The sequence below is a fragment of the Schistocerca americana genome, chromosome 2 (genome assembly GCF_021461395.2).
Source record: "Schistocerca americana isolate TAMUIC-IGC-003095 chromosome 2, iqSchAmer2.1, whole genome shotgun sequence".
In the NCBI taxonomy this organism is placed as follows: Eukaryota; Metazoa; Arthropoda; class Insecta; order Orthoptera; family Acrididae; genus Schistocerca; species Schistocerca americana.
In genome coordinates, this window is record NC_060120.1 from 4,830,228 (window position 1) to 4,846,305 (window position 16,078).

Genomic DNA, 16,078 nt, shown 5'->3' on the forward strand with positions numbered 1-16,078 from the left:
CAGGTGATCCAACAGCGGCCTCGGGTTTCCGTTCGCCGTGTTGCAGCTGCGGTCCAAATGACGCCAACGTCCACGTATCGTCTCATGCGCCAGAGTTTACACCTCTATCCATACAAAATTCAAACGCGGCAACCCCCCAGCGCCGCTACCATTGCTGCACGAGAGACATTCGCTAACGATATAGTGCACAGGATTGATGACGGCGATATGCATGTGGGCAGCATTTGGTTTACTGACGAAGCTTATTTTTACCTGGACGGCTTCGTCAATAAACAGAACTGGCGCATATGGGGAACCGAAAAGCCCCATGTTGCAGTCCCATCGTCCCTGCGTCCTCGAAAAGTACTGGTCTGGGCCGCCATTTCTTCCAAAGGAATCATTGGCCCATTTTTCAGATCCGAAACGATTACTGCATCACGCTATCTGGACATTCTTCGTGAATTTGTGGCGGTACAAACTGCCTTAGACGACACTGCGAACACCTCATGGTTTATGCAAGATGGTGCCCGGCCACATCGCACTGCCGACGTCTTTAATTTCCTGAATGAATATTTCGATGATCGTGTGATTGCTTTGGGCTATCCGAAACATACAGGAGGCGGCGTGGATTGGCCTCCCTATTCGCCAGACATGAACCCCTGTGACTTCTTTCTGTGGGGACACTTGAAAGACCAGGTGTACCGCCAGAATCCAGAAACAATTGAACAGCAGAAGCAGTACATCTCATCTGCATGTGAAGCCATTCCGCCAGACACATTGTCAAACGTTTCGGGTAATTTCATTCAGAGACTACGCCATATTATTGCTATGCATGGTGGATATGTGGAAAATATCGTACTATATAGTTTCCCAGACCGCAGCGCCATCTGTTGTTGACAATTGTAACTACTGTAATTTCGAAAGTTTGTCTGCCTGAAAATGTACTGTTGTCCCAAGCATATTGCAACAAACGGTGTATTTCTATCGCTGCTCGTTTAGTTTGTATTGCCGTTTCAAATATACCGGTCATTTTTGAAACACCCTGTAATAGCAACTCTGCGATTTAACTGCACTATGTTCCAGTATTGATTTTATAGTTGTGTTATTATTTGTAAGTATAATGTGATCTAGTTCTTAACTGTAGTACTTTTTTGTGTGGTACCCATTTTTGGTCAAATGTCCGAATGCAAAGAGAACATGACTCCATGTAAATTACGCGACAGTTTTTTGTCTGAATTTTCATATCCAAAAGAAAAGTAGAAAATGGACAAATGGAGTATCAGACTGACCAGAATGATGTCCAGCTTCGCAAACAAGGGTTCATTTTATTTAACGTAATCAGAGTAATTCAGAAATCCTTAGAAAGTGATACAAGGGAAAGTTTTTTCCGAATTTTCATAGCCAAACGAAGAGTGGGAAACTGGCAAATGAGGTATCAAACTGATCACTGACGTGTCTAGTATTGCAGAAAATAGTTTAACTGCTTGAAAGAAATCAGGGCAATTGAGAGAAACTTGATTTGAGGGAAAATTAAAATATTTGAAGAACGTCTGCTGCTATCTACAGTGGTGTCCAAAATTTAAAGCAACAATCCGCTATTTCCCCGTCCTGTGTCTAATCACAAAAACTGTCAACCACATGTCCGTTCCATCGTATTCTGCACGGAAGATGGTATTCCGGTCAACGGAAAACCATGTCAACGATGACGTCAGTGCACCTATGAAACGAGCTAGTGTTCATCGGATAGCCCCACATCCACAGTCGTTGTATACACAGACCAGATGCCACAGAGAAGATGCCTATTAGACTCTCTGCAGTTGAGGGGCAGAGACAGGAAGGAAGCAGAACAGTCATAAACTGATGTGGCCCGACAGCTTAGTGTGAATCGTTGTGTCGTTTCTCGGATTTGGCGACAGTGTATACAGACCGAAACTGTACCCCGGAGACCAGGGCAGAGCCGGGAGCCGCCCACTTGTCACTTCCGAAGAGAGGACCGTCATTTGGCTGTAAGGGCACGACAGCACCGCCTTAGTCCTGCGTGGCAACTGGCACCTGACCTCGCAGCATCCACTGGACGTGCTGTGTCAAGGCAATACGTGGTGCAAAAGGCTTCGACAAAGTGGCCTTTACTCTCAAAGACCTGCTGCATGTCTACAGCTCACGCACCTTCACAGAAGGAACGTCTAGGGTGGACTCATCGACATGCCAACAGGGCGTTCGCATGGGGGGCAATAGTGTTTTCACAGATGAGACCCGATTTAGTCTGGAGAGTGATTCGCAAAGGATTAGCATCCGGAGGGAATGTGGGACACGATTTCGAGACCCAAACATTGAGGAAAGAGATTGATATCGAGAAGGATCCCTAATGGTATGGGCAGGGATTATTCTGACCATTCGAACCCCTCAGCAGTGGGGCAACCTATGTATCACCCCACCTTCCATTATTGCCAAATTTATTCAAGATGGCGGCGCTGACGTCATCCAAGATGGCGGCATGTAGACTTGGCAACAGCACATGACATCATCCAAGATGGCGGCTTTTGGAGGGAAGATAGGCCAATTGTGCTATGTCCACTAACCTAACCCCCAGAAAAACTGGCGGGAATTTTTAATTTTGGCGGGAAAATAGGTACCGAATAGTTTCTGTAAAATCGTTTGAGAAAGGTTGCAGCATGAGCGCCTCGATTCTGCCATCGCTGACCGGCCGAAAGGTGGAAAACACTTGTCGGCCACCCCTTCTGAACAAACGGATGAACTCGCCCAGCGCTTTAGACGAGGCCCGGTCTCTGTGCATGGACCACTGTATCCTGCGTAAGCTATATCAGCCAATCCGATGTAACCATTTCCCACCATGATCAACATGTTGTATACCTACCTAGCAAACATGTTTTCAAATGGCTGGTGCACAGAAACGGTACATTTCCGGACATGGATTTCTATTCAAAATATTATGTACACTGTCTCCTCTGTAACTTCTAGAACGTAACAGGAATTTCCTGTATGTACTCGATCCAGCTACTCTAAGAAATTTTAATTCGTTGCTTCAGTTTGTCGTTTGGTGCTGCCCTCCAGTGATGAAAACGGGAGCTATTCGCTCGACTTCAAACATCGTATTCCGTTTCATGTTGTTATTCATGCTTTTTTTATATTCACTGCTGGCACCTTTTCAATGTCCTCTCCTTACTATGAGACTTTTAAATTCACTTGTCTTTGCAATACACAGTCATCTTATTTCAACACGATGACTGTTGAAAATGGACTTCAGTACAAAACATGTTCAGTGTAAGAAATAAAAGTTTATAGTGGTAGCCACATGTGTAGGAAAATAGTGTTACTTAAACAATTCAATTCGCAGATCTTACAAAAGTTTCGAATTCAGAACTGGATTCGAGACAAACAATAATGCAGCATGGCGCAAATATACCAGTCAATTATAAATAAATGTGAACCACGACAGAAACAACTATTTTATTTATCATCATATGTAGTAATAGGAGATTAGAATTTGATGCTCAGTGTAGTAACTACCTGGTATCCTAATAAAACGCCCAATTCAAGAATAACAAAACAGAATGACCAGATTTCAGGTGCAGCAGTAATGGTTTATAATAGCATCGTTTCAGTTCAAATACAGAGGGTTTACATATCAGGAGAAAAGCTGTTACGAAAGAGAACTAGTTATATTTTATTGTATTTGAGAAAGATACGTTTGACAGCAATCTGAGCACATGTGGGATTCATTTGTCTTCTGTGGTTTATGTGTATCGAATGCAAGCATCTGACAGGACAAGAAAGCGTGACTTAAACAGTCTGACTTTTCTGCTGTCACCAGATTAGGGTCTTTGGTGTTATTTCCTCATACTTGAGAAAAGACCAATAAAAAAAAGAAAAACTTAGAATATCTAACTGCAATAGCTTATATTTGCAAGTAAAACTATAGTGAGATAACTTAAAATTATTTTCGTTAAAACTGGCTGTAGTTAATGATTACAAGGCCGTTCTCCTACCTCATTAAATCTATTCTGAGAGTTCATCATCATCATCATCTTGGACAGTTTCCAGCCACTGGCTGGGTCTGTCGGGAACACAAGCCTCTCCATCGTGTTCTGTCTTTCCACCATTCCCCCTCTTCCACCTTCGTCCAGTTCTCTCCTCTTCTCATCACACATTCCTTCACTCCCTTCACCCATCTATCTCTTGGTCTTCCTCTGGGCCTCTTCCCCTCCAGTTGCAGATCAAACATCCTCTTTGGAATTCTTCCCTCATCCATTCTCTTCATGTGTCCATACCACTGCAGTCTTGATTTTTCTATCCTGTCCTGTACTGGTTCCTCCTTTAGTCTTTCCCTCACATACACATTTCGCAATCTGTCTCGTCTTGTTACACTCAACCTGCTCCTCTGGAACTTCATTTCACTAGCCTGTATTCTACTTTTGTCGCTTTTGTGCATTACCCATGTCTCACTTCCGTATGCCAATATGGGGACAGAGTAGGTTCGGTATATAATTCCCTTGGATTTCTGTGGCACCTCCTTGCTCCAAATAAGCCCCCTAATGCATTTGTAGAACTGCCCTGCTTTTCTGCACCTTTCATTTATTTCCATCGCGTTTCCGCCCTCACTTTCAATCACGCTTCCCAGGTACTTGAAGTTCTCTACCACTTGTAGTTTTTCCCCTCCACAAGTTATATCCACATTTGGCCTATTCTTCTTCCTTGTTGTGACAATTATTTCACTTTTCTTTGCAGAGAAATGCATTCCATATTGTGCTGCCGTTGCCTCCCATTCATCTAACTGCTCTTGCACCTCCTTCTCGCAATTTCCCCATAACATCAGGTCATCGGCAAAAAAGCACTGCTTTCATTTTATGATCTCCAATTGCATCTGATACTTGGTGTAGGATTTCATCCATAACAATAATAAACAATAAAGGTGAAAGTGCACTTCCCTGTCGCAGCCCATTTTCCAGCTTGAACCATGCAGTACGTTCCCTCCCCACTTTCACACAACTCTCACTTCCCTCATACATTTTTCTGACATTTCGTGTTATCTCTTCATCTATCCCTTTTGCGTTCAGCACATCCCAGAGCTTGTCCCTATAGATACTGTCATACGCCTTCTCAATATCTAAAAAGGCCATGATTAAGTCCTTCCCGTACTCATAGTGCCTTTCCTGCAGTTGCCTTACCGCAAATATGAGGTCCGTTGTTGATCTTCCCGGTCTGAAACCATACTGCTCCTCTTGCAGTCTACTTTCAATACTGCTTCTTATTCTCTTCTCCAGGATCTTTTCATAGATTTTTCCACAGTGGCATAGCAGGGTGATTCCTCTGTAGTTCTCACATCTCCTTTTATCCCCTTTCTTGAAGATCGGGACTATAATTCCTTTCTTCCAATCCTCAGGAATTCTGTTCTCCTTCCACACCACCCTCAGCACTCTGTATAGCCACTGGGTTCCTACTTCTCCTGCTGCTCGTATCATATCCACTGTTACTTCGTCCCAACCTGGTGCCTTGCCCCCTTTCATCCTCTTTATGGCTTCTTCCACTTCATTCCAAGTTAGATCATCAGTTTCCCCACTATTATAATCGTCTGCTGCCTTAGGCTCTCCATCGCTGTTAGTTACCCACTTGGCGGCATTCAACAGATCTTCAAAGTACTCCTTCCAAATCTTTTTGAGCTCATGCATTTCCTCCACAACTCTTCCACTATTATCCATGATCCTCAGGCACTCGCTTCTGTCATTCCTCTTATTTCTTACCATGGTGTAAAGTACTTTTTTGTTCCCTTCACTGTCCTCTTCTAACATTCTTGTTCATTTTTCCATCCACTTCTTCTTCTCCGCCCTTACTATGGTCTGTGCCGCTTTCTTGCTTTCCTTATATTTTACCCTAGCTTCCTCTGTTCGGGTCTGGAACCATTCTCTGAAGGCTTTGTTCTTTCGAAGTACTGCCTCTTTACATATGTTGTTCCACCATGGAGTTTCCTTACTTCTCCTCTTTGTGCTAGTTCTTCCGCACACAGTCTCAGCTGCCTCAACTAGAGCCCTCTTAAAATCTCCCCATTCTTCTTCCACTGTTCTCTGATCTTCCTTTGGCAGCTTCTTCCTGATCAGTGTCTGGTACTGGGTCCTCCGTTCATCCTCTTTCAGCATCCATGTCTTCAACCTTTTCTCCTGTATATCTGTTGCCCTCCTATCTTTTTTCTCTCTCAGGGTGGCTACCAACAGCCGATGGTCACTGTCTAAGAGTTCATATATTTTCAAAATGCTGCAGAAACTTCCTACACTTCGATTCTTGGTATGTAAAATATAATTCATTTTTTAATTGCCCTTAGAAGATCGTTGCAATCTAGTGTTTGAGCTGGGAGCAGTAATTAGAACAGGTCTGATAAATCGTAACATCCTTGTATTAGGTATGATATGAAAACGTCACTTGTAATAACTCTTCTCGTAAAGCGTAAAATACAGTTCCTTTTCATAGATTAATTCTTGAAAGCGCTGAAAAGACGGCTTTGATATTCTGTACTCGTGAATTGGGCAAACATATCTATGATTGGGTGTATCCAAAAGTCAGAAATGAACAACACAGTAATGATAAAGTGAAAGAAACAGCAACGTACAGTGAGAGGCAGCGACCGATGTTGCTGGAAGCCACAGCGCAATTAGTCTCATGTACATACGATTATATTTTCGTGCTTGTAAGCAGGGAAAATAATATTATGAAACTGTGAACATAAATGGCAAGTTACTGAAATGAATCATATTACTCTTTAATTTGCAGGTTATTTGTAGTTTATATGCTGTGTACTTAATTTTGGCGTCAAGGAGATCGGTTTTGTATATAGATTTCAATTTACAGCCCCGTTCTCCTGAGGAATTAAAGGAAGCTGACAACAGGTTCTTCTACATAAAATTCCCTGAAGGGGACGCGACAAGGATATTGTTAGAGGGAATGAATGGTAAGTCGATTGTTTAGGTCAGCAGCAATTCTTTTGGAACTAATATACTGTGCTTCACAACAGTTTTGAATGCGACATTGCGTCACAGCCTTACATTAAGTGATAAGCCAACAAACATGCAACATATATTGTTTTACGAAGAAAATAGTGACAGCTTCATGAATGAATTAAATGCGGAGAAAAGAATGCTACCACTGTATCAATACTATCGTTTTAAACAGAAAATTAACAATGTCCACTGTCATTTCCATTTATGACAACAACGCAAACATATAAATGTATATTCCTATACTTGTAAATAAAAAAGAACTTCATTATTCTACATCTACATCTACATACATTCTCCGCAAGCCACTGTTTGATGTATAGCGGAGGGTACACTGTACCTCCAGTACTCATTTCCTTTCCTGTTCCTCTCGCTGATAGAGCGAGGGAAAAATGATTATCTACATGCCTCCGACGAGCTCTAATTTCTCTTATCTTATCTTCGTGGTCCTTAAAACGAAATGTATTTTGGAGGCAGCAGAATCGTTATGCAGTCACCTTCAAAAGATGGTTCTCTAAATTTTCTCAGTAGCCTCTCCAGGGATTCGCATCAGAATTCACAAAGCATCACCGTTATACTTGCGTGCTGATTGAACCTACTGGTAACCTGAATTGTTTCGATGTGTTGGTTTAATCCGATCTGATGGGGATCCCAAACACTCTGGAAGTATTCAGGAACGGATCGCACTAGTGTTCTATACGCGGTCTGCTTCGTAGATGAGCTACACTTACTTCGTAAAGTTCTCCCAATAAGCCGAAGTCGACCATTCGCTTTCCCTGCTGCCGTCCTTAGGTACCTGTTCCGTTTCACATCACTTCGCAATACTACGCTCAGATATTTAATAGACGTGACTCTGTCAAGTAGTACGCCACTAATGCTGTATTCGAACATTACTCTAGTGTTTTTCCTACTCAACTGCATTAACTTGCATTGTTCTACATTTAGAGAAGGCTGCCATTCATCTACATCTACATCCATACTCCGTAAGCCACCTGACGGTGTATGGCGGAGGGTACCTTGAGTACCTCTATCGGTTCTCCCTTCTAGTCCAGTGTCGTATTGTTCGTGGAAAGGAGGATTGTCGGTATGCCTCTGTGTGGGCTATAATCTCTCTGATTTTATCCTCATGGTCTCTTCGCGAGATATACGTAGGAGGGAGCAATACACTGCTTTACTTCTCGGTGAAGGTATGTTCTCGAAACTTTAACAAAAGCCCGTACCGAGCTACTGAACGTCTCTCCTGCAGAGTCTTCCACTGGAGTTTATCTCTCATCTCCGTAACGCTTTCGCGATTACTAAATGATCCTGTAACGAAGCGCGCTGCTCTCCGTTGGATCTTCTCTCTCTCTTCCATCAACCCTATCTGGTACGGATCCCACACTGCTGAGCAGTATTCAAGCAGTGGGCGAACAAGCGTACTGTAACCTACTTCCTTTGTTTTCGGATTGCATTTCCTTAGGATTCTTCCAATGAATCTGTCTGGCATCTGCTTTACCGACGATCAACTTTATATGGTCATTCCATTTTAAATCACTCCTAATGCGTACTCCCAGATAATTTATGGAATTAACTGCTTCCAGTTGCTGACCTGCTATTTTGTAGCTAAATGATAAAGGATCTATCTTTCTATGTATTCGCAGCACATTACAGTTGTCTACATTGAGATTCAATTGCCATTCCCTGCACCATGCGTCAATTCGCTGCAGATCCTCCTGCATTTCAGTACAATTTTCCATTTTTACAACCTCTCGATACACCACAGCATCATCTGCAAAAAGCCTCAGTGAACTTCCGATGTCATCCACCAAGCCATTTATGTATATTGTGAACAGCCACGGTCGTACGACACTCCCCTGCGGCACACCTGAAATCACTCTTACTTCGGAAGGCTTCTCTCCATTGAGAATGACATGCTGCGTTCTGTTATCTAGGAACTCCTCAATCCAATCACACAACTGGTCTGATAGTCCATATGCTCTTACTTTGTTCATTAAACGACTGTGGGGAACTGTATCGAACGCCTTGCGGAAGTCAAGGAACACGGCATCTACCTGTGAACCCGTGTCTATGGCCCTCTGAGTCTCGTGGATGAATAGCTCGAGCTGGGTTTCACACGACCGTCTTTTCGAAACCCATGCTGATTCCAACAGAGTAGATTTCTAGTCTCCAGAAAAGTCATTATACTCGAACATAATACGTGTTCCAAAATTCTACAACTGATCGACGATAGAGTTATAGGTCTATAGTACTGCACATCTGTTCGACGTCCCTTCTTGAAAACGGGGATGACCTGTGCCCTTTTGCAATCCTTTGGAACGCTACGCTCTTCTAGAGACCTACGGTACACCGCTGCAAGAAGGGGGGCAAGTTCCTTCGCGTACTCTGTGTAAAATCGAACTGGTATCCCATCAGGTCCAGCGGCCTTTCCTCTTTTGAGCGATTTTAATTGTTCCTCTATCCCTCTGTCGTCTATTTCGATATCTACCATTTTGTCATCTGTGCGACAATCTAGAGAAGGAACTACAGTGCAGTCTTCCTCTGTGAAACAGCTTTGGAAAAAGACATTTAGTATTTCGGCCTTTAATCTGTCATCCTCTGTTTCAGTACCATTTTGGTCACAGAGTGTCTGGACATTTTGTTTTGATCCACCTACCGCTTTGACATAAGACCAAAATTTCTTAGGATTTTCTGCCAAGTGAGTACATCACACCAACTACAAATTTTGTCTAAGCCATCTCTCATCTTCCTACAGTCACTCAACAATAACACGTTTCCGCACACCACAGCGTCATCAGTAAACAGCCGCGGGTTGCCGCTCACTGTGTCTGTCACAGAAAAAGAGTGGTCCTATGGCACTTCCCTGCAGCACTCCTAATGATACCACTGTATCCAACGAATACCCGCCGTCGACGAGAACGTACTGGGTTCTATTACTCAGGAAGTTTTCTAGCCTCTTACATACCTGGAAACACATTCTGAATGCTTGTGTATTCCGTATGCTCGTACCTTTGTTAATAGTCAGCAGTGTGGCAGCGTGTCAAATGCTTTACGGAAATCTAGGAATTAGGAATCTGTCGTCTTGACAGATTTATTAACTTTAGTAACCATCGTCGCTGTGATGACATCACGATCACTAAACCGTGTCTCTATACTGACACTGCTGACAATGTCAAGTCTGCTTCTGGTTACAAGATCTAAAATATTTCTATTTCGTGTGGGTTGTCTAACCAGTTGTTCAAGACAGTTTTTGGAAAAGTCCTCTTTGCTTCACAAGGCATTCTGTCCATACCATCTGCAATGAATCCACAGACGTCACAGTCTATACTCGGCATATTAAAGTCACCTCCGATTAATAATGCATGGTCAGGATATGTCCGTTATACTTTCATTGAATTATTCTACAACGGTTCCGGTAGAATCAGGTGGCTGGTGAGAACATCCGATAATTAACCTGAGTTCACCTAGACGTGCTGCTCATGTTAAAATAATTTCACAGTCAGACTCAATATTGACCTCGATGGACAGCAATGAACAGTCCCCCTCCTATGGTGTCTGATACGTCTTTTCGATATACAGCCTGTTAAGTAAGATCGTAGTTGGGATAGTCAGTAGAAAAATGTATTTGACAACAAACTAAAACATATACATGCATCATATATGAGCAAACGGAAATGCAATTACAATTAATAATACGTCCAGTCACCCACAGAGTCGACAACTGCTTGCATTTCCGAGCCATGCTCGAAACCAAGTATTCCGCATATTCACGTGGAAAAGACCTCCAAATGCGTCTAATTTGCGTTGTGAGCTATTTCAAACTGAATTCTGCTTGCGTTTGACACAGTGGTAAGAATAAGTTTCTCGAAAAAAGGTTAATAATAATTTTTGCCACTTTTGGTCTCTCTTCACCGATTGAGCCATGTTCTTCAAAGTCATCCACGTTTCTAACCAGTGTATAGCATGTTAGCCAGTTCTGTACAAATGACTATGATGTCCCCATATATTTAGACGTCGCGGCGTGACTCATGTCGGACCTTTGGGGTGGTTACAGAGGAACACATCCCAAAAACGCGATGCATAAGCTGCAATCTTGTCTCTTCTTGTGTATCTAAGTCAAGAATTCAAAGTAAACTAACGCCTTATGGACAATGCATGAAGGACAGATGCTCCCTATTTTGGGCTGTGAAAGAACTAAGCAACATCCTTTACCATCTGTGTGTACTGCTGACCATACTGTTACCTAGACTATGTCGCTAAACATTTCGGAGCTTTCTATTCGGGTTTCAGCCAGCTCTCGGTTCCGAGAGTAATATGACGGCGACAACCTTCCTGGAGGGCAGTAAGTTCAGAGACTTTTGAACGAATACTTCGACTGCTAAAATTTTGACAGTTGAAGCTTATCTGCTTGTTTCGCATCCTGCACTCGCGACAGCAGGAGGCAGGTCCACATCTCATATGAAGCCCGCCCAGCAGACACACCACATTGGCACTCTTTCCGCCTCTGGCCACTGTTTCCCTATGGGGTTCTGCAAAGAGCCTAACACTGGAGCTCCAGATAACTAGTAACCCCCTCCACGTGGGCCTGCAGGCACCCTGCTGAAGGAGCGGCCACCTGTCCACTCACAAAGTGAATGGACGATGCCAGACTATCAGCCTTCACATTGATTCTCCACCTCGGGCGACGCGACCGCTAACAACCCGCCACACATTCTGCAGTGCGCGTGATCCCCCACGTCGGGTATGCTGGAAGATGCCTCGACAGCACAGCCCGTGGACGAAACGAGCAACACTTGAGGTGTCCCATGCGATGCACCAGTTTATCCGTTGCCGCCACACTCCGAGGCAGCAGCCTGCAGACGGCTGACCGTGGACACAAACGTCCTCAGCTATTTGCGGATTGTGGCCACCTTCTCCTGCGGCCGCACACAGCATGCGCACACACAATACATCCTGTTACTACAAACTTAAAAAGAAAAGAGAAAGAGCTAAACGTGTGACTTGCAAGTCTCCTCGTGCTTCATCAGTGGACACTGCCAGCAGAGTGAGGTGTGATCAGAGATCACAGGCCGTCCAAAGCAAACAAATAAATGGTTACCGCGCTACAGACTGCGCGAATGTACACGTTAACAGTATTAAAATGCGATTCTATACCTCTGAATTAAATTTTACAAGCACGCAAAAGCATGCAAAGAATTTAAGAATTAAAGTGCGGAGACAAACAAAAAACTAAATATGCGCCATGCTAGTCTCCTGGTGCTTTACACACAAAGGCTGATAGCTGCTATGGATATCATGTATTTTAGTAATTTATAGCAATTCTGTCTGATAAGTTATAAATTTAAAATAGTTCTAAATGTATGTCTACCCAACATTATTTCCTGTATCTGTTTTCATAAAATTTGTTCCACTCTGTCGTTCTGTAGTACACAGATTATATGAAAAATGTTCTTGTCTCTCATCCTATGTCAATGTGCTTCTCATATGGTTAAGTATAAACAAGAATGGATTACATTAAGAATAATGACAACAATAAATTTAAGATGTAAGCTGAAACAACAATGAGGAAGGACAAAGGCAATATAGAACGTTGAGAAATGTAATCAACTGAGAGTCAGGAAAGGCCAAACAACAATTTTTGGAGGGCCAAAGTAAAGGATTTAATGAAACGTTCAAGGTACAGAAAGTTAATGTGCATATTAATCACTTAAACAGTTCTTTAGAAATAGATAAATGAAAAGCAATGCAGTTCAAAAGGAAAATAGAGTGGTATTATATGAACAGAAAGACAGCAGAAAAACTGTATGTGGGAAATAACGAAGTTCTGAAACTGAAGAACACTGGGAAAGTCGATCCCAAAGGCAAGGGTGAGTATATTTTGTGCTATGAGTTCGACCTGACAGTCAGGCATCAAAACCCTGCGAAAGCCGCTGGAGTTGATGATATACCAGCAGAACTCGTCAAGGCTGCTGGAGACAACAGCTACATGATGAACTCCTCCATCTCGTTCACGTTATATACGAAACCACAGAGCTCACAGCAGACTTTAAAAAAATGTATGACAGTGCCAGTATGCAAACAGATATGACCCAGTACGACTCTCAGTATGGTAACACCTCCTCCAAGGTTTTGACCTCTATCATTCTGTGGTGGATCCAAGGCGAGATAGATGTAGTGATCCTGGGCGACGAGTTTCATTTGAGAAGAGGTGCGGATACACGAGAAGCGATACTCGGGTTACGAGTAATTATTGAGATAATAAAGAAGGCCCATAACATATATAATCCCTTCGTTGACTTAGTAAAAGCATGGCGAGAGATTCTGAGATGCGGAGAGAGAGTGGCATAAAGCATAAGGACAGAAGAACAGTGCAGAGTCTGTATAGAGAAGAGGTGGGTGTGATAAGATGTGGAGAATATCAAAACGAAGGGTGTGCGACAGGGTTGCTCATTCCCACCTGCCTTACTCAATGGATACATTCAGAAGGCAATAGATTAAGTCAGAGGGAAACTAGGAGCTATAGAAGTATTTAATGTCTATGGTAAGAAAACAGACAGACATGTTGAGATTTGCTGATAACATTGCAGTGTTAAGTGAAGACACGGAACAACTAGAAGCAATGCAGCCCCACATAGAAAACACCCTCAGCTCCTGCTATATTATGAAAATTAACTCAGCTAGCACAAAAACCTTAGCGATGAGTAGAAGAAAACCGCTGGTTAGTACTCACTTAACAGTGAACGACTGGACACCATCCTTCGCCTACTTACGGAGTAAAATTACATCAGATGGAAAACCAAAGAAGACTCTTGCAAGTCAAAGCTACCAGGTAAATCTGCTTTTAACAAAAGAAGAAGCCTTTTGACATCCAGCTGCGTAGACAGAAATCTCAGGAAAGTCCTCATAAAGACCACTGTTTGCTGTGTGCTCCTGTACAGAAGTGAAACATGGGCACTCGGAGAAGCAGAAAAACACAAATAATAGACTTCGGCCTGCCGTGCTACTGCAGAACGCTGCAGATTACCTGGGTAGATACGGTAGCAAATGAAGATGTGCTCCATAGAGTGGAGGAAGAGAAACCGTGCCAGCTTATCCCGCACCGAAGGGACACATTGGGCTGCCATCTACTGAGACACGATGGTGCCACTGAAGGGACAGTAGAGGGGAAAACACGACAGGCAGACTGAGACTGGAGTACGTCAACCAGATCACGGAGAATACCAGCTGCACCACCTATACTGCTCTCAAAAGGAAGCCTGAAGGGAAGAAAGCATGGTGTTGCTACACTGTCTGATGGTTGAAGACCTAAGAAGAAGAAGTTGGACACCTACCAGAATAAAGTACTTTAGAGGCTAGGAAGTATAAATGAAGAAGACTCTCAAACTGAATTATAAATGTAATAACACACTTCAGTCTATCGCCGAACTACACGTTACACTTTTGTTCATTGGCATCTTTTTCTGGAATCTAGGAATATTATAATAAGGAGTAACTGTATTAACAGTCTTTGCACATGACCGATTTTAATTCTGAGGAACCTTCATAAAAGTTTCGTGTTAATCACAAATTGAAAATCATTTTTACCACCAATAACAGTGTTTTCAGGATTCTCAAATTGTATGTTATTAAGTAACTTTGAAGAGACTTAACGTTTTAACGACCTATGATATTCTTAGAGATATCCATCTTAAGATTGTTTTAAATTCTTGCACAATGCTTTTGTTTTTAGGTTTACGGAAGAGAAACTATTTTTTGGCTGCCGGAGAAAATTTAAAGAGTGTTGTTGTGAAAATGCATGAAGGGGACGTGTATCCAGAAGACATCATGTTTTTCTATGAAAAGGTCACTGATAATCATATTAACTCTGTTTAATTGTTTAGGTACTGCAGAGGTTGAAAATACCGTTTCAGTTGCAGGGTCCTTTTTATTTCGAACACGACCGGTTTCGGACTCTTACATGCCCAGTATCAGGTGTTACACTGAGAATAAACAAGAGACCGGAGATAATAATAGCTTTTACAAGCAGTAGTACACATAAAAAAAGCGAAAAAGTAGTTCCATATAACATTTTGGAAACCAGCGGTCGGGGTAGGTCCTGTAAAACATAAGTGAATGGTGAAGTGACACCAGATAACACCTTGGACGACTGCCAGGGTAAAGAAATATGCAGTGAACACAAGGACACTTACACTTTGCGCCGTCTGTTGACGGGAAGAAGAATGCCTAGCCGTTCACAATTTCAATTAGTGATTCACTTTCAAAGCGACAAAAAAATCATTATATAGCATGTTACATGAAAAACGTTTAAAGTACATTATGAGTGGTAAACGAACATACTGAACTGGGCAGTTCAGAACTGTAGTAAAACCGACTAAAATCCGGCGACAAAATTAATGTATAAACCGTAAAACACAATGAAAATTTTTCCCTTTCCACGAGTGGCATGCAAGTGTTTAATTTACTGGGGATATACAGGCGACGTTGAACAACATGCCACACTAATGAGTTAAAAGAACATGAACATGTGCCATTCCTATTAAAAGCCATCTCGTCACTGTACAAAATGGAAGGTAGCAAAGCCTTACAGTCAACACTGTCAAAAACTACTATGCCAACTAATAGCTAGCAGCAATAGCACTAAAGGGACACATTAAAAGTAGGAACAGTTTTAAACCTGCTAACTAAAAGTCGACGACTAAACAAGGCTTACATAAGATAAGACCTGAGACAAATTTTACATCATGAAAGACAGGTACATTTTAAATTAGTGAGGATACTGATAGCGACGCACAATAATGCGCCGTAGTTATAGGATAGAAAATAAAAAATAAGCAAACTCCTACTAAAAGACGGCCGGCCGATGTGGCCGTGCGGTTCTAGGCGCTTCAGTCTGGAACCGCGTGACCACTAGGTCGCAGGTTCGAATCCTGCCTCGGGCATGGATGTGTGTGATGTCCTTAGGTTAGTTAGGTTTAAGTAGTTCTAAGTTCTAGGGAACTGATGACCACAGATGTTAAGTCCCATAGTGCTCAGAGCCATTTGAACCATTTTGAAATAAAAGAGGACATTTTACAGCTATGTAAAATAATGTTGGTGGA

At 42.6% G+C, this 16,078-nt stretch overlaps 1 protein-coding gene across 1 annotated transcript in view; it reads left to right on the forward strand.

The window, feature by feature from the left end:
- The window catches only part of LOC124595448, a 31,374-nt gene extending 15,499 nt beyond the window's left edge, over nucleotides 1–15,875 (forward strand). Inside the window, exons 3-4 of the mRNA XM_047134191.1 lie at nucleotides 6,838–6,937; nucleotides 14,710–15,875. Of these exons, the coding sequence (XP_046990147.1) occupies nucleotides 6,838–6,937; nucleotides 14,710–14,852 (243 nt within the window). The 3' untranslated portion in view covers nucleotides 14,853–15,875. The remainder of the gene's footprint in view (nucleotides 1–6,837; nucleotides 6,938–14,709) is intronic.
- Nucleotides 15,876–16,078: the final 203 nt, after the last annotated feature.